The sequence below is a fragment of the Megachile rotundata genome, unplaced genomic scaffold, assembly GCF_050947335.1.
Source record: "Megachile rotundata isolate GNS110a unplaced genomic scaffold, iyMegRotu1 scaffold0089, whole genome shotgun sequence".
NCBI lineage: Eukaryota > Metazoa > Arthropoda > Insecta > Hymenoptera > Megachilidae > Megachile > Megachile rotundata.
The window spans coordinates 177,227-196,547 of NW_027473386.1; the positions used below are offsets into that span (position 1 = coordinate 177,227).

The following is a 19,321-nucleotide window of genomic DNA, read 5'->3' on the forward strand; positions in this document are numbered from 1 at the left end:
GGCTGTTGATGATATTGACTACCGCCGTTGGAACGCCAGCGTTGGCCAGCAAACCAGTGATGGCGGAGTGGGGGACCGATCCGAACGCGTTCAAGAGGTCCAGCCACGCCACCAACAACTCCTGTTTTCTCCGCTGAGCGTCTTCAAGGCTTGCCTGCAACACGAAGTTGTGCCCAAGACAACCTTCGTGCGGCAGGAAGCCCTTCTGGGATTCAGAGAGCCGTTTGTTCATAACGGCCCAGGAGGTTAGGCGCTCGGCCATGACAGCAGCGAAGAGTTTCGGCGTGGTGTCACCCATCGCGAGCGGGCGCCAGTTCGCCAGGTCATTCCGGTCACCTCTCTTGTAGACAAGAACGGTGTTTGACTCCTTCCAACAGTCAGGAATACGCTCCATTCTGAGGCAGGTGTTAAAAAGCGCCGTGAGTAACTGCGCATCCGGGTCAACCCTCTTGAGGTCACCGTAGGTAACGCCGTCAGGCCCAGGGGATGAGTTCTTCATCCTCCCAAGTCGACGACGTACCTCGGTGACCTCAAAGGGCGAGACCAAGGAGGCAGCTCCTCGCGCTTCCTCAAAATGGATAGTCGGGAGGGGCCCCGGACAATACCGGAGAGCATACATACCTGCGAAGTATTGCTGGACAGTGTTCAACAATACTTCGCAGTGTGGAGAGGAACCCTTGAGAACCTCTCGCACCGCACGCTTCCGGTTTGTCTGAAACAAGCGCTGTATGCGCGTCGCCTCCCGGACGTATTCCTGGCGGTTGGAAGGAGCTCCGGTCGCCGACGAACTGTCCGCGCGATGGTCACTCGCCTCCGCCCTCGCTCTGTTTGTTGGCGGGCCCTCTCGCCTCCTGGTGGCTGGATTTGCAGCCCGACCGGTTGACACGGCTCCATGCTCTCTGAAGAATTCCGCCACTTTCGTAGCGAAAGACTCCAGCCCCTGAGCATCGGAAACCCCTTCAGACAGCTCGACGAGAACTGACCGCTCAGCGCCCATCGCTTCCCGACTGCTTCGCTGAAGCAAGCCGGGTCGTTCGGCACCAGGCGCGCGCTCGACGCTCTGCCTGTCGGGGCACTCGACCTCGGGGAGCCGTGCTCGCCGGACCGGACTGCGCCCAATCCTCCTCCCGCGGCGCTCATCAGAGGACGCAGCGGTAACTGACCCCCACCCGCGCGCCCCCGACGGTCTTCGGGCCTGGACGTTGAGGGGTTGTCTCCTGTTGCCTTGTAGGGCTGGGTCGACTGCCCTTCTGGGGAATTCGAAGTCGTCCACTCTTGACGCAGGTCTACGCGTGTTATTGTTGGCATCCCCTCGGCCCCTCCTGTTCTGCCCATCCTCTATCGATCTAAAAACAGAGCCCCGGTTTGACCCGGGGGAATTAGTCGCGCTGTTGGCGGCATTACTTAATCTAGGACAAACACAACAACAATTACAATTATTATTAAAACTGATCGGGCTAGTTCCCCGATCAGTTACGTCCCTTATTATTTTTTGGAGGCCCCGCCCCTTTGTCCTAATTCCACTCACGCGTGGTGCCCGGATCAACTCCTCTTCTCCCCCTGGTCCTCGTTCTTCAATCCGTGGCTGCCTCTCCGGTGTCCTTGGTAACGGGGTCGTCAGTCCCTCCACGGTGGCTTCCTGCCGCCCAGCCATTCGCCTCGTGGACAGCGGCGTGAAGTCCCGCGATTCCTCCTCTTTCCTCTTCTCCATCTCCTCCTTAACCTCCTTCTCCTGTTCCGGCGCCGCGATGACTACTGGCGACGACTCGGCAATTACAGGCAATAACTCTCTCTTTCTTGAGCGCCCCATTCCAGGGGACGCCTGGCTGGAGTTGGCGTCCCCTTCCTCTCCCCCCCTGTTGGTCGGCGGGGGGCTACTCTTCTTGTTCTCCAGCCCAGGCGGTAATGTCATCGCCCGGGCGCTCCTCCTTGTCTCGGGGCGCTCCTTCTCTGTTTGCGTGGTGGCCTCTTCGCTCACCGTCACTTTCTCTGGGGGTGTGCCGCCTCCCACCCCGCGCCTGGTCCTGGGGGAGGTCCGAGGGGGCTCCGTGGCGGCTCTGGCAGCCCGCGACCGTGTTACTGGTGCGGACTCCAGGAACGTAACGTCGACCTGTTTCTTCGGTCCCCTCGGAGATGTTTTTCCTCCCCCTCCGCGCTCCGTTGTGACGGCAATTGCGGCCACCGGCCTGCTGCACACCGATGTCGACGTCAGTGTCAGTGTCCCCGCCGTCGCGAAGGTGCATGTGGCCGCCAGTGTCGAGGTGGGGGGCGCAGTGGATGTAGAGGCGCCCCCTTTCTTCTTTGCTTCCGACACGGGCGGGAGGGACATTGCCCGTGTCATTCTCCTCGTCGTCATAGTGGTAGTGGCGGCCGTTTGCCCTTTTGTCACCTCCGCGTATGTTACGGCGGGGGTAGTCCTCTTCGACGTGAATGTCCGTAGGGGCGGGTCGGGTTGTGGCGGTTCCGTGGAGGCCCGGGTACTCCGTCTTCCTGCTCCCGGGCTTTTTCTGGTTGTTGCTATTATGGGGGGAGTACTAGATGTTGGCGTACTCCCCCGTGAACCACCCATTGACGCCGACCCGCCACTTGCGGCGCCGGTCCCCGCCGGTGTAATGCTGGTCCTGCCAGCGCTGGTCCTGCCGGCCGTCGGTAATCCCGGTGTTGCAGTTACCGGCGGGGTTGCGGGGCTGGCCGCTGCTGAGGGTCGTCCTTCTGCTGGGCTGGACGGCGTTCCGCTTCTCCTCGCTGCCGTTGTCGCTTTACTAGTGGCCCAGCTCGTCAATAAAGTAGATTTCCCCGTTACCGTCCTCGTTGTCGCAGTCTTCTTAGTTGCGGTTCCCTTCTTACCGGCAGCCACGGTATTTCGGGTCTTCGCCGGTTGTGTCGTTGTGTGGCGCGACGCTACGCCTCCACGCGTGGTGGGTTGTGCGGTCACGAGTGGCGACGGGGCCCTCCGCGTCAATTCGGCCGAAGCCTCGTCTAAACAAGGGGATCGCTCCTCGATTTGATCCCCCCCGGCTGGATTTCCATTTTCATTATTGCTATGGTTAATACTCTCGTCCATTTCCTTTTCATTTTCTTTCTCTCTTTCTTTTTCTTTTTCCTTTCTATGGCTGCTACCCGCGATCGGTGACGGGCGCGCCCCAGAGGCGCGAGGAGATGCACTGCCCGGGTGCGCGGCAGCAAAATGCGCCTTCACCTTCTTTATCGCATAGGCGCTATCGTCAGTGAAGGCGCATCTGCTGCACACGAATCTCCGGGTCACGCCATGGTGTCGGAGGCGGAGGTGCTTTCCCAGATCTTCGTGTCTCTGATACGCGCCCGACCCTTTTTGTAAAGCGGCCCCTTCCCTATAACAAAATGGACACTTAAAAGTTTCTGGAAAGGGGAAGGGGACATGCACTTCATTATTCACTAATATGCATTCCAGCCGGGGGTTCGTCATCCTGATTGAACTTGAAATACTGAATTGAATAAATAAATAAATAAATAAATAGTCAAATGAATAAATAAAACTCCCCTAAAACAAATAAATAATTAAGTAAATACAATTAATTAACGTGCCAAGACGTGGTCAATAGTGTCTATATGTATACTACTAGTTTAGTAATTAGGTTTCTAACAACTAATGACTAGAAAAAGAAGACTTACGGACTAATGACTAGAATTAACCTAATTAATAAACTAGAGTCAATTATCTAAAATTAACACGGACGAACGATGTACGTACGACCGTGCGAATCGCTCCGTGCGGCAATTTCGCGATGAAAACCACGAAATTACCACAGAGAGACCGGATACAACTGCTATCGAACTGCACGAGTTGTAAAGGGACTCGTGCACCTCGATAATTAACGGCGAAAACAATTAATTAATTAGACTACTGCAAAGAGAACAATAGAGTTCTCGAATTGTCTACCTGTAACGATCGAATTCGACCGGTACAGGAGCTCAAAAACTACGAGCAAAAACAGTGACTGGGGGACAGGGGAAGGTGAGCTGCTATCGATTTGAACTAACGTTCGCACCGATAGCAGGGACAAACAATAGGTAAACACCTACTCCGCGAGCAATACCGCGACCGCTGAAGGCGGTTCCGCGGCGCGTGTTTCGAAAATCGAAACGTCCACCTGCAAACTCTAAGTTCTACTTAGCGCCTCCAGGGGCACCACTCTACAGTACGCTACACTACTGCCCTCCACCGCCAGAACCAGCCACTACTCACCGCCAGTCTGTCGCAGTCCCTCCGCCAAGGCACTTCGCGAGTCGCACAGCCGTGCCGCACGTGGACGAACCAACGCGAACGCGGACGCGATAAAACTTTGAAACGCAACACTATGACTAAAAGAGGAGTCAGAATATTTTGGCAGAATGCACTGCAAGGCAGGTACGACCCGCGTCGGAGTCGGAGCAAGCCCCGGAGTCCGACCGATTGCAAAAATAAGATTAATATTCTGACTCCCCGATGGGGAGTGTATCAGATATTAAGCTGATAAGAACAGATAATTGGAGTTTATTTTTCAAAACATGTTTCCCCACAGCCGAGGCTACGGGGTGATACATAGATTTCTCGCAACAAATATAATAAATAATATAAAAATATCACCCGCACATAGAGAAGCTTTTCTTACATGCTAACTTAACTATTTGTATTCCACTTGCCTTCTTTCCTTTCCAGTTATGAAGTCAGGCGCGTCAATTATGTGCAAGCCGTGGCCCTCTTGGACCCGTGCTTCCGCAGCTTCGCAATTCCGTAATAAATATACAAATAAAAATACAAAAAACCCTAAGGGGGAAACATGATATTTACAATTATTTAATTTTTGGCATTTGATATATATATATTTATCTCTCTGCATTTATACGAAGAGGAGATGGAGCAACGCCTTCCGTGGCACACAATATAATTACAGTCAACAGATTAAACTGAGATCTGATAAGGCGTTGTAAGATGAAATAAAATCTGGTTCAATAGAATAAAATATCACAGACTCGGGCAAGGTATATTGTACCGGGCCTCGCATTCCACCAGCTAGTCCTTCAGAATTGATCTTACCCTTCTGTAGATGTTTAGATAGTATCTATAGCTCTTTCTATATTTATATCGCTATGTTATGCTGCAATCGATTCAATGCTTTTTAATATTTTAACTTTCTATCTCATACTCTATTTTGCACGTTTTCATCTACTCTCTGCCGTTGTCGTTATGTTGTCTGTATTACTTTGTGGAGGGTATTGTCGTATCCCTGAGACATGCTCGACATATATGTCTCGTGACCATTTAATCGTGTCTGCAACCATTAATTTTCGCATAAGCGATGCATATTTTGGGGATATACGGAGGAGATCGAGGACGAACTCGTTCCCGGGATCCCAGGCGCCCAGTGCACCCACGACGAACGCGTCGACAACAACTCTGTAGCCGCGCCGCTGCAAGCTATCGGCCAGAGGCCGATACTTGTCGATCTTGCGCACCCTTGCCTCCTCTACTCCCGCAAGGGTGTTCTCGAAGGGCACGGCTACATCGATGATGACGACGGTCCTCGACGGCTCGTGCGTTACCACGATGTCGGGTCGCTGCGCCGAGGACGCGTCGTTGATGCCCTGAACGCGTCTGTTCACCCTTATTTCCCCCGGGAGCCGGATCGCCCGTACGAGCCTCTCGACGAGGTTGTCATGCCTCCGCTGCCTGGCGGCAGAATGGGAGCCGCAGTGTCCGAGTACGTGGGGAAGGGTTTCGGCGTCATATCCGCATCGCCGGCAACGCTTATCATCGTTCCCCCATCGACGCGCCCCATTTAAGGGGAGCACGTCGTGGCGGGCCCGATGGATAAAGCGCCAATCAGCGAAACGGATAAACTCACCCGTTCGCATGAAGCGATTGCTCGCTGCATGGCGGGAAGTTGCGTCGAACACCTTCCCCTGGTCCGGCTTCCCCAGAAGCGAGGACATCCAATACTCAGACACGGCGGCCCTCATCCTGCTAATCACGGTTGCCTTGGCAGACGGAGGGATCACAACCTTGCGCCCATTCGGTGCTTTACACGCCACTGAGAGCTCAGCTCGATCAGCGCAATACTCCCATCGAAAGCCGAGACGTACGCTCGACCTGAGCGCTGCAGATCGCACTCTCGACCAGAACGACGAGCGCCCCGTCGTCGGCCTCGCCCAATCTCCCTCGAGCGAACCCGAGAGGTATTGTGCGAGATCCTCGTCTGTCGGGTCCCGACGCAGCTTCTCGCGGGCAGCGATTTTCAACGTAAACCTTGCAATTTCGGAGACCGTCGTGTCCTCCGCATTCAGCATTTTGAATGCGTGGGCCACGAGGGTAACCTCAGCAAGGTCTGCTACCGGCGGTACTCCACATCCTCCCCTAGAGGGGGGGATATAGAGTACCTCCGGGCTCGCGCGTTGGGGCAGGTTGAGCCACCCTTTCGCCACCCGTTTGATCGCTGCATCGAGATCCGACAAAAACGCTCGACGCATACTGGCCCCCCTCAACAGAAAATCAAGACGAGGCAGTATAAATACTGCCAGCGTCTCAAGTTTCTGCCAAGGGGCTAGGAGAGAGCGGTCCACAGCGCCCAGGTCGCCCAGCACGCCACGGATCGTGGTGTACGGCGTCTGGTCGAGCTGAACCCCAGTGGGGACACCTAGATGCTCGTAGGGTTCTCCTTTTCCCAAGGTCGGAACGAGTTCGCCTCCGATCTCGAACCTCGTTGCCAATACTTCATCCCTTCCTTTAACGTGTAGAGTTGCACACTTGCTCGAGTTGAATGCGAGGCCCAGTCTTGTTGCAATATTTTCCACAATCTGTAGCAAAGCTCGTATCTCCTCCTCGTTTGCCGCCAACAGCGCGACGTCGTCCGCGTATGCTAGAGTCGTTATCTTCTTCCCTGCTATTTCGTAGCCATGGCCCGATTCCATGGCCGCGCGGATCATGGGCTCGATCGCTATATTGAACAGGATCGGACTCAGGGGGCACCCCTGCTTAACACCCGATTTAATTGGGATTCTATCTGTAAACCCCTCAGCTGTCCTTACCCTCGTCGAGCAGTCTGTATACAGGCTGCTGACGATATTGATGACCGTCGGTGGAACGCCAGCTTGAGCCAGCAAACCAGTGATGGTGGAGTGGGGGACTGACCCGAACGCGTTCGAGAGGTCCAGCCACGCCACCACCAACTCCTGTTTCCTCCGCTGAGCGTCTTCAAGGCTTGCCTGCAACACGAAGTTGTGTTCGAGACAACCTTCGTGCGGCAGGAAGCCCTTCTGGGATTCAGAGAGCCGTTTGTTCATAACGGCCCAGGAGGTTAGGCGGTCGGCCATGACAGCAGCGAAGAGTTTCGGCGTGGTGTCACCCATCGCGAGCGGGCGCCAGTTCGCCAGGTCATCCCGGTCACCTTTCTTGTAAACAAGAACGGTGTTTGACTCCTTCCAACAGTCAGGAATACGCTCCATTCTGAGGCAGGTGTTGAAAAGCGCCGTGAGTAGCCGCGCCTCCGGGTCAACCCTCTTGAGGTCACCGTAGGTAACGCCGTCAGGCCCAGGGGATGAGTTCTTCATCCTCCCAAGTCGACGACGTACCTCGGCGACCTCAAAGGGCGAGACCAGGAGGCTAGTTCCTCGCGCTTCCTCAAAATGGATGGTCGGGAGGGGCCCCGGACAATCCCGGAGAGCATACACCCCTGCGAAGTATTGCTGGACAGTGTCCAACAATACTTCGCAGTGTGGAGAGGAACCCTTGAGTACCTCCCGCACTGCACGCTTCCGGTTTGTCTGAAACAAGCGCTGTATGCGCGTCGCCTCCCGGACGTATTCCTGGCGGTTGGAAGGAGCACCGGTCGCCGACGAACTGTCCGCGCGATGGTCACTCGCCTCCGTCCTCGCTCTGTTTGATGGTCGGCCCTCTCGCCTCCTGGTGGCTGGATTTGCAGCCCGACCGGTTGACACGACTCCATGCTTTTTGAAGAATTCCGCCACTTTCGTAGCGAAAGACTCCAGCCCCTGAGCATCGGAAACCCCTTCAGACAGCTCGACGAGAACTGACCGCTCGGCGCCTATCGCTTCCCGACTGCTTCGCTGAAGCAAGCCGGGTCGTTCGGCACCAGGCGCGCGCTCGACGCTCTGCCTGTCGGGGCACTCGACCTCGGGGAGCCGTGCTCGCCGGACCGGACTGCGCCCAATCCTCCTCCCGCGGCGCTCATCAGAGAACCCAGGGGTAACTGACCCCCGCCCGCGCGCCCCCGGCGGCCATCGGGTCTGGACGCTGAGGGGTTGTCTTCGATTGCCTTGTAAAACAGGGTCAATAGCCCTTCTAGGAAACTGAAACTCCTCGTTTCTAGGTGCAGTTCTTCTTCCGTTATTATTGGCACCCCCTCGGCCCGTCCTGTTCTGCCCATTCTCATTGTCGTTTCTAAAAACAGAGCCCCGGTGTGACCCGGGGGAATTAGTCGCACTGTTGGCGGCTTCTCTTAACCTAAGACAATCACATGTACATGAACAATTATTGTTAAAACCGATAGGGCTTGTTCCCCTATCGGTTACGTCCCTAATTATTTTCGGGAGGCCCCGTCCCTTTGTCCTGACCCCACTCACGCGTGGTGCCCGGATCAAGTCCTCTTCTCCTGGTGGTCCTCTCGCTTCAATCCGTGGCTGCCTTTCCGGCGTCCTCGGTAACGGGGTCGTCTGTCCCTCCACGGTGGCTTCCTGCCGTCCAGCCATTCGCCTCGTGGTCAGCGGCGTGAAGCCCCGTACTTCCTCCTCTTCCTTCTTCTTCTCCTCCTCTTCCTCCTTCTCCTGCGCCGGCGCCGCGATTACCACTGGCGACGACTCGGCAATTGCAGGCAGAATTCCCATTCTCCTTGAGCGCCCCATTACAGGGGACGCTTGGATGGTGTTGGCGTCCCCTTCTTCCTCCCCTCGGTTGGTCAGTGGGGGGCTCCTGACTTCTTGCTCCAGCCCGGGCGGTAATGTTCTTGCCCGGGCACTCCTCCTTGTTACGGGGCGCTCTTGTTCCGTTCGTGGGGTGGCCTCTTCCCTTGCCGTCACTTCTTCTGGGGGTGAGCCGCCTTTCACCCCGCGCCTGGTCCTGGGGGGGGGGGGTCCGAGGGGGCTCCGTGGCGGCTCTGGCAGCCCTCGATCTCGTGACCGGTGCAGACTCCAGAAACGAAACGTCCACTTTCTCCTTCGGTCCCCTCGGTGATGTTTTTCCTCCCCCTCCGCGCTTCGTGGTGACGGCAATTGCGGCCACCGGCCTGCTACACACCGATGTCGTCGTCAGTGTGAGGGTCCCGGCTGTCGCAAAGGTGCATGTGGTCGTCATCGACAGGGTGGGGGGCGCTGGTGGTGTGGATGCACCCCCTTTCTCCTTTTCTTCCGACACGGGCGGGAGAGACGTCGCCCGTGTCATTCTCCGTGTCGCCGTAGTGGTGGTGGCGGCCACTTGCCCTTTCGTGACCTCTGCGTACGTGACAGCCGGCGTTACCCTCCTCGCTGCCATGGTTCGTTGGGGCGGGTCAGGTTGAGGTGGTTCGGTGGAGGCCCGGGTGCTCCGCCGTGTTTTCACCGGGCTCTTCTTTTTGGCTACTGTGGGGGGAGTGAGGGATGTTCTTCCACTCCCCTTTGAACCACCCATTGACACTGACCCGCCGCTTGCGGCGCCGGCCACCGTCGACGTGCCCCTGGTCCTGCCAGCTGCTTCCTTTGGTGTTGTGGTCGACGGTGTTACGGGGCTCGCCGCTGCCGAGGGTCGTCCATCTATCGGACTGGACGGCGTTCCGCTGCGCCTCGATGTCGCTGCCGTCGTCGTCGTCTTCCCCGTATTACCGACAGCCCAGCTCGTCAGTAAATTAGTTTTCCCCGTTACCGACTTCACCGTTGCCGACCTTGTCGTAGCGCTCTTCTTTACCGGTTTCTTCCCGGCAGCCACGGTACTCCGGGCGCTCGTCGCTGTCGTCGTGGTGGTACGGCGTGACGTGGTGGTCGTTTGAATCGTTGTTTGTCCTGCGGTAAGCGGGGAGGGGGCCTCCCTCGTCGTTTCGGCAATTGCCTCGTCAATTCTAGGTGATCGCGACTCGGTGATATCCCCCCCGGCTGGATTTCTATTTTCATTATTACTAATATTAATGCTAATACTTTCATCTAATTCCTTTTCGTTTTCCTTTTCTCTTTCCTTCTCTTTTTCTTTTTCTTTTTCTTTTCCTTTATTCTTACTACTACCCGCGATCGGTGACGGGCGCGCCCCAGAGGCACGAGGAGATGCACTGCCCGGGTGCGCGTTCGCATAATGCGCCTTCACCTTCTTGATAGCGTATGCACTATCATCAGTGAAGGAGCACCTGCTACATACGAACCGACGGGTCACGCCTTGGTGTCGTAGGCGGAGGTGCTTCCCCAAATCCTCGTGTCTCTGGTACGCGCCCGCCCCCTTCTGTAATGCGGCCCCTTCCCTATAACAAAACGGACACTTGAAAATTTCTGGGAAGGGGTAAGGAACTAGAACCTCATTATTTTCTAATACACAGTCCAGCCGGGGGTTCGTCATCCTGATGTTAACACTAATTCTGAATAAATAAATAAATAAATAAATAAATAAACTCCCCTACAAACTAAGCAAATAAATAAATTAATAAGTATATAAATGTTCTAATACGCTTACGCGAGTCAAGTGTTACACTATACTACTAGTTTAATAATTAGGTATCTTAAAATTAATGACTAGATAAATAACTTACAAACTAATGACTAGATTTAACCTAATTATTAAACTAGAGTCAAAATCTAAAATAGAAACGCAACGGACGATGTACGGACGACCGTGCGAATCGCTCCGTGCGGCAATTTCGCGATGAAAACCACGAAATTACCACAAAGAGACCGGATACAACTGCTATCGAACTGCACGAGTTGTAAAGGGACTCGTGCACCTCGATAATTAACGGCGATATCAAAAATTAATTAATAAACTACTGCAAATGAGAACAATGCGTTCTCGAATTGTCTACCTGTAACGATCGAATTCGACCGGTACAGGAGCTCAAAAACTACGAGCAAAAACAGTGACTGGGGGACAGGGGAAGGTGAGCTGCTATCGATTTGAACTAACGTTCGCACCGATAGCAGGGACAAACAATAGGTAAACACCTACTCCGCGAGCAATACCGCGACCGCTGAAGGCGGTTCGCGGCGCGTGTTTCGAAAATCGAAACGTCCACCTGCAAACTCTAAGTACTACTTAGCGCCTCCAGGGGCACCACTCTACAGTCGCTACACTACTGCCCTCCACCGTCAGAACCAGCCACTCACCGTCAGTCTGTCGCAGTCCCTCCGCCAAGGCACTTCGCGAGTCGCACAGCCGTGCCGCACGTGGACGAACCAACGCGAACGCGGACGCGATAAAACTTTTAAAACGCAACACTATGACTAGAGGAGCCAGAATATTTTTGCACAATGAATTATGTGGGCCGCGTCCTGCGGCACTGCAAGGCAGGTACGACCCGCGTCGGAGTCGGAGCAAGCCCCGGAGTCCGACCGATTGCAAAAATAAGATTAATATTCTGACTCCCCGATGGGGAGTGTATCAGATATTAAGCTGATAAGAACAGATAAATGCTTCTTTATTGAACAATTAATGTTCCCCCTGTCGAAGCTAGAGGGTGTTACATACATATACTTTTACTATTTCATTCTAACAATATTTCATTCTTATATATGGTTCAGTATCTTTACAATGAACACATAAATTTATTATATGGATAGAGTCAATTCTCGCCTGCATACTTTAATTCCATTCTTTCAGGCATGTCGGTAATAAGTAAGGACTTAGATCGCTTGAGCTAGTCCTTCCGCAGCTTCGGTGTACTCAAGAACGTTGACAAATAAAAATACAAAAAATCCTATGGAGGGAACATAATAAATTAATTAATTTGTACCAATCACTCTTTTAGTGCTATCACAGTCAGTCAATAGCCATAGTTATTTCTATACAATTATATAAATATATTTTCATCTCACTCTACTTTTGAAGAGGAGATGCAGGGAGTTATTTCAATATTCTGTGATATTTGGGGCCTTGCATTCCAATTAGCACTTTTACCAGCTTTTTATTTCAGTATTTATGGTCCGTGGTTTATCGTCTTTACTATGTATTTTCGCATCCTATTTCGTTTCTATTGCTGTTATTGCTGTTTTCAGCGTTACTGTTGCCGTGATTGATTCTATTTCTTTCGTTGGACACCGGGTATTGCCGCACTCCGGTTACATGTTCCACGTAAATATCGCGCGACCAGCCTATTGTTTCGGCAACCATCAATTTCTTCATTAAGGATGCGTATCGTGGCGAGACGCGGAGGAGATCGAGGACGAACTCGTTCCCCGGGTCCCACGCGCCCAGTGCGCCCACGACGAACGCGTCGACAACGACTTTGTAGCCGCGCCGCTGCAAGCTATCGGCCAAAGGCCGATACTTGGCGATCTTGAGCACTCTCGCCTCCTCTACACCCGCGAGAGTGTTCTCGAAGGGCACGGCCACATCGACGATGACGACGGACCTCGACGGCTCATGCCTGACCACAATATCGGGTCGCAGCGTCGAGACCTCATCGGTGACACCCTGGACGCGCTGGTTGACCCGGAGCTCCCCTGGGAGCCGGATCGCCCGTACGAGCCTCTGGACGAGGTTGTCATGCCTCCGCTGCCTGGCGGCAGAATGGGGGCCGCAGTGTCCGAGTACGTGGGGAAGGGTTTCGGCGTCATATCCGCATCGCCGGCAACGCCTATCATCGTTCCCCCATCGACGCGCCCCATTTAAGGGGAGCACGTCGAGGCGGGCCCGATGGATAAAGCGCCAATCAGCGAAGCGGATAAACTCACCCGTACGTATGAAGCGATTGCTCGCTGCATGGCGGGAAGTTGCGTCGAACACCTTCCCCTGGTCCGGCTTCCTCAGAAGCGAGGACATCCAATACTCGGAAACGGCGGCCCTCATTCTGCTGATGACGGTTGCCTTGGCAGACGGAGGGATCACAACCTGACATCCGTTCGGTGCTCTGCACGCCACTGAGAGTTCAGCTCGATCAGCGCAATACTCCCATCGAAAACCGAGACGTACGCTCGACCTGAGCGCTGCAGATCGCACCCTCGACCAGAATGACGAGCGCCCCGTCGTCGGCCTCGCACAATCTCCCTCGAGCGAACCCGAGAGGTATTGTGCGAGATCCTCGTCCGTCGGATCCCGACGCAGCTTCTCGCGGGCAGCGATTTTCAACGCATACCTTGCAATTTCGGAGACCGTCGTGTCCTCCGCATTCAGCATTTTGAATGCGTGGGCCACGAGGGTAACCTCAGCAAGGTCTGCTACCGGCGGTACTCCACATCCTCCCCGAGAGGGTTGAGCCACCCTTTCGCCACCCGTTTGATCGCTGCATCGAGATCCGACAAAAACGCTCGACGCATACTGGCCCCCCTCAACAGAAAATCAAGACGAGGCAGTATAAATACTGCCAGCGTCTCAAGTTTCTGCCAAGGGGCTAGGAGAGAGCGATCCACAGCGCCCAGGTCGCCCAGCACGCCCCGGATCGTGGTGTACGGCGTCTGATCCAGCTGGACCCCAGTGGGGACACCTAGATGCTCGTAGGGTTCTCCTTTTCCCAGAGCTGGAACGAGTTCGCCTCCGATCTCGAACCCGGTGTCCAATACCTCGTCTCTTCCTCGTATATGTAACGTCGCGCATTTCTTCGGATTAAATGCAAGGCCCAGTCTTCGTGCGACGTCTTCAATAATTTTAAGGAGCTCCCGCATCTCCTCTTCATTTGCCGCCAGCAGCGCGACATCGTCCGCGTAGGCTAGTGCCGCAATTTTCTTCCCGGCAATTTCGTATCCGCCTCCTGATAATACGGCGGCGCGGATCATGGGCTCGATCGCAATATTGAACAGGATAGGGCTGAGGGGGCACCCCTGCTTTACCCCTGATCTTATGGGGATTCTCTCCGTAAACCCCTCAGCCGTCCTGACCCTCGTCGAGCAGTCTGTATATAGACTGCTGACGATATTCACAACCGTCGATGGAACGCCAGCGTTGGCCAGCAAGCCAGTGATGGTGGAGTGGGGGACCGATCCGAACGCGTTCGAAAGGTCCAGCCACGCCACCACCAACTCCTGTTTCCTCCGCTGAGCGTCTTCAAGGCTAGCCTGCAACACGAAGTTGTGCTCAAGACAACCTTCGTGCGGCAGGAAGCCCTTCTGGGATTCGGAAAGCCGTTTATTAGTAACGGCCCAGGAGGTTAGGCGGTCGGCCATTACAGCAGCGAAAAGCTTCGGCGTGGTGTCACCCATCGCGAGCGGGCGCCAGTTCGCCAGGTCATTCCGGTCACCTTTCTTGTATACAAGAACGGTGTTTGACTCCTTCCAACAGTCAGGAATACGCTCCATTTTGAGGCAGGTGTTGAAAAGCGCCGTGAGTAACTGCGCATCCGGGTCAACCCTCTTGAGGTCACCGTAGGTAACGCCGTCAGGCCCAGGGGATGAGTTCTTCATCCTCCCAAGTCGACGACGTACCTCGGTGATCTCAAAGGGCGAGACCAAGGAGGCAGTTCCTCGCGCTTCCTCGAAATGGATAGTCGGGAGGGGCCCCGGACAATCCCGGAGAGCATACATACCTGCAAAGTATTGCTGAACAGTGCTCAACAATACTTCGCAGTGTGGAGAGGAACCCTTGAGAACCTCTCGCACCGCACGCTTCCGGTTTGTCCGAAACAAGCGCTGTATGCGCGTCGCCTCCCGGACGTATTCCTGGCGGTTGGAAGGAGCTCCGGTCGCCGACGAACTGTCCGCGCGATGGTCACTCGCCTCCGCCCTCGCTCTGTTTGTTGGCCGGCCCTCTCGCCTCCTGGTGGCTGGATTTGCAGCCCGACCGGTTGACACGACTCCATGCTTTTTGAAGAATTCCGCCACTTTCGCAGCGAAAGACTCCAGCCCCTGAGCATCGGAAACCCCTTCAGACAGCTCGACGAGAACTGACCGCTCGGCGCCTATCGCTTCCCGACTGCTTCGCTGAAGCAAGCCGGGTCGTTCGGCACCAGGCGCGCGCTCGACGCTCTGCCTGTCGGGGCACTCGACCTCGGGGAGCCGTGCTCGCCGGACCGGACTGCGCCCAATCCTCCTCCCGCGGCGCTCATCAGAGGACGCAGGGGTAACTGACCCCCACCCGCGCGCCCCCGACGGTCTTCGGGCCTGGACGTTGAGGGGTTGTCTCCTGTAGCCTTGTAAGGCTGGGTCGACTGCCCTTCTGGGGAATTCGAAATCATCGTTCTCGTTTCTTGCAGGTCTCCAAGTGCTATTATTGGCACCCCCTCGGCCCCTCCTGTTCTGCCCGTTCTCGCTCGATCTAAAAACAGAGCCCCGGTGTGACCCGGGGGTATTAGTCGCGCTGTTGGCGGTTTCACTTAACCTAGGACAAACACATCGACAACAACAATTATTATTAAAACTGATCGGGCTAGTTCCCCGATCAGTTACGTCACGTATAATTCTTGGGAGGCCCCGTCCCTTTGTCCTAGTTCCTGTGGCCTTCGGCGCCCGGACTAGGTCCTCTTCTCCTCCTAGTTGTCCTATTGCTTCAACCCGTGGCTGCCCTATTGGCGTCCTCGGTAACGGGGTCGTCGTGAGTGGTCCCTCCTCCGTGGCTTCCAGCCGTCCAGCCCTTCGCCTCGGAGCCAGCGGCATGGGGCCCCGCATTTCCTCCTCTTCTCTCTTTTCCTCCTGGTCCTCCTTCTCCTCCGGCGCCGCGATGACCGCTGGCGACGCCTCGGTTATCGCAGGCAGCAGCATTCTCATTCTGGAGCGCCCTACTCCTGGGGACGCCTCGATGGTGTTGGCGTCCCCTCCTCCGCCCCCTTGGTTGGTCGTTGGGGGGCTGTCCTTCTTGTTATCCAGCCCGGGCGGCAACGTCCTCGCCCGGGCACTTCTCCTCGTCTCTGGGCGCTCCGCTGTAGCCTGCTCGGTGACCTCTTCTCTCGCCGTCGTTTCTCCTTTTGGGGGTGCGCCGCCTCCCACCCCGCGCCTGGTCCTGGGGGAGGTCCGAGGGGGTTCGGTGGCGGCTCTGGCAGCCCGCGACCTTGTTACGGGTGCGGACTCCAGGAATGCAACGTCTACCTTCTTCCTCGAACCCCTCGGAGATGTTCGCCCTCCCCCTACGCGCTCCGTCGTGACGGCGATTGCGGCCACCGGTCTGCTCCTTACCGAGGTCGTCGTCAGGGTGAGTGTCCCCGCCGTCGCGAAGGTGCAAGTGGCCGCCACTGTCGAGGTGGGGGGCGCGGTGGATGTTTTTGCGCCCCCTTTCTTTCCCTTTTCCTCTTCCGACACGGGCGGGAGGGATAGTGCCCGTGTCATCCTCCTCGTCGTTATTGTGGTGGTGGCGGCCGTTTGTCCTTTCGTCACCTCCGCATACGTGACGGCGGGGGTGGTCCTCTTCGATGTAAATGTGCGTTGGGGCGGGTCGGGTTGAGGTGGTTCCGTTGCAGCCCGGGTTCTTCTCCGTGTTGTTACACCCGGGCTTTTCCTCGTTGTTGGAGTTATTTTTGTGGGGGGAGTACCAGATGTTGGCGTACTCCCCCGTGAACCACCCATTGACTCCGACCCGCCACTTGCGGCGCCGGACCCCGCCGGTGTAATGCTGGTCCTGCCAGCACTGGTCCTGCCAGTCGTCGGTATATCCGGTGTTGCAATTACCGGCGGGGTTGCAGGGCTGGCCGCTGCTGAGGGTCGTCCTTCTGTAGCTGGACTGGACGGCGTTCCACTTCGCCTCGCTGTCGTCGTTGTCGTGGTGCCTGTTTTACCGGCTGCCCAGCTCGTCAGTAATGTAGATCTCCCCGTTACCGACTTCGCCGCCGTCTTCGTGGTGGTGCTCTTCTTTATCGACGTCTTCTTACCGGCAGCCACGGAAGTCCGGGCGCCCGTCGATGTTGTTGTAGAGCGGCGCGACGGTGTACTCTGTACTGTCGGTTGTCCAGTGAGATGCGGAGACGGGACCCCCCGCGTCGTTTCGGCCGTAGCCTCGTCTATCCTACATCGCGACTCGGTAGAATCCCCCCCGGCTGGATTTCTATTTTCATTTGTACTATTATTATTATTGCTTTCGTCTAGGTCTTTCTCATTTTCCTTTTCTTTTTCTTTTTCTTTATTTTTACTGCTACCCGCGGTCGGTGACGGGCGCGCCCCAGAGGCACGAGGAGATGCACTTCCCGGGTGCGCGGCAGCGAAATGCGCCTTCACCTTCTTTATCGCATATGCGCTATCGTCAGTGAAGGCGCATCTGCTGCACACGAACCGACGGGTCACGCCTTGATGTCGGAGGCGGAGGTGCTTCCCAAGATCCTCGTGCCTCTGATACGCGCCCGCCCCCTTTTGCAATGCGGCCCCTTCCCTGTAGCAAAACGGGCATTTAAATAATTCAGGGAAGGGGAAAGGAACTAGAACTTCGTTATTTGCTAAGACACAGTCCAGCCGGGGGTTCGTCATCCTGATGTTACAAATGATTCTAAATAAATAAATAAATAAATAAATAAATAAACTCCCCTAAAAAAAACTAAGTAAATAAATAGATTAATAAATATATATAAATGTTCTATTACGCTTACGCGAGTCAAGTGTTACTCTACGCTACTAGTTTAATAATTAGGTATCTTAAATATATTGACTAGAACAAAACCTTAGGAACTAATGACTAGAATTAACCTAATTATCAAACTAGAGTCAAAAACTAAAATAGAAAACGGACGAACGATGTACGGACGACCGTGCGAATCGCTCCGTGCGGCAATTTCGCGATGAAAACCACGAAATTACCACAGAGAGACCGGATACAACTGCTATCGAACTGCACGAGTTGTAAAGGGACTCGTGCACCTCGATAATTAACGGCGATATCAAAAATTAATTAATAAACTACTGCAAAGAGAACAATAGAGTTCTCGAATTGTCTGCCTGTAACGATCGAATTCGACCGGTACAGGAGCTCAAAAACTACGAGCAAAAACAGTGACTGGGGGACAGGGGAAGGTGAGCTGCTATCGATTTGAACTAACGTTCGCACCGATAGCAGAGACGAACAAAGAGGTAAACACCTACTCCGCGAGCAATACCGCGACCGCTGAAGGCGGTTCGCGGCGCGTGTTTCGAAAATCGAAACGTCCACCTGCAAACTCTAAGTACTACTTAGCGCCTCCAGGGGCACCACTCTACAGTACGCTACACTACTGCCCTCCACCGCCAGAACCAGTCACTCACCGTCAGTCTGTCGCAGTCCCTCCGCCAAGGCACTTCGCGAGTCGCACAGCCGTGCCGCACGTGGACGAACCAACGCGAACGCGGACGCGATAAAACTTTTAAAACGCAACACTATGACTAAAAGAGGAGTCAGAATATTTTTGCACAATGAGTTATGTGGGCCGCGTCCTGCGGCACTGCAAGGCAGGTACGACCCGCGTCGGAGTCGGAGCAAGCCCCGGAGTCCGACCGATTGCAAAAATAAGATTAATATTCTGACTCCCCGATGGGGAGTGTATCAGATATTAAGCTGATAAGAACAGATAAATTGAAGTTTATTTAACAATGAATGTTTCCCCACAGCCGAAGCTGCAGGGTGATACATAAATTTCTCCATATCAACAAAATATAATACAATAATAAAAAGAACATATCACCCGCATTTAGAAATAATTCATCCATGCCTATTTAGCTTTAAATTTCCACTTGCCTTCATATCTTTCAGCTTTACAGTCAGGCGCGTCATATATATTAAAAGTTGTAATCCTCTTGGATCCGTTCTTCCGCAGCTTCGTGTTTGTATAATAAATAGATAAATAAAAATACAAAAAACCCTAAGGGGGGAAACATAGCATTTTCAATATGATTGTTTTTAAAATTTTATATATACATCTCTCTACTTTTGTATGAGGAGGAGATGGAGCATTCCCTTTCAGTTCAGTAAGATTAAATATAATATAATAAGATGTAGTAAAATAAAATTTAATAAAATATCGTGGAATAGAGTAAGGTGCACTATACCAGGCCTCGCATCCTTCCATCTAATATTATTCCTCTGTGTACATCTCATTGTTACCGCTATGACTAGATCAATATACTATACTGTTGTCCTTTTGTTATTTTATCTCACTTTCTAGTGTTATATCTTTAATTATTTTCGTTTACCCTAGCATTGTTATTTGTGTTATTTGTATTTGGGTCGTTTTGTGCAGTATACTGCCGTATTCCTGATACGTGCTCCACGTATATATCTCTAGACCATTTAATTGTTTCTGAT

General features: G+C 54.1%; 1 protein-coding gene and 3 pseudogenes across 1 annotated transcript; all 4 read right to left on the reverse strand.

Annotated features, from left to right (window-relative positions):
* Nucleotides 1-1,400: 1,400 nt before the first annotated feature.
* LOC143266198 (uncharacterized) lies at nucleotides 1,401-11,262 on the reverse strand. The gene is made up of 3 exons (XM_076541808.1): nucleotides 10,758-11,262; nucleotides 1,529-3,672; nucleotides 1,401-1,409 (listed from the first exon to the last, which is right to left on the reverse strand). The coding sequence occupies exons 2-3, from the start codon at nucleotides 3,443-3,445 to the stop codon at nucleotides 1,401-1,403; spliced, it is 1,926 nt and encodes a 641-aa protein (XP_076397923.1). The 5' UTR covers nucleotides 3,446-3,672; nucleotides 10,758-11,262.
* LOC143266204 (U2 spliceosomal RNA) lies at nucleotides 4,358-4,533 on the reverse strand (annotated as a pseudogene).
* A 193-nt stretch (nucleotides 11,263-11,455) lies between the features above and the next one.
* LOC143266203 (U2 spliceosomal RNA) lies at nucleotides 11,456-11,633 on the reverse strand (annotated as a pseudogene).
* Nucleotides 11,634-18,436: 6,803 nt separating this feature from the next.
* On the reverse strand, nucleotides 18,437-18,615 carry LOC143266208 (U2 spliceosomal RNA; annotated as a pseudogene).
* Between the last annotated feature and the right edge of the window lie 706 nt (nucleotides 18,616-19,321).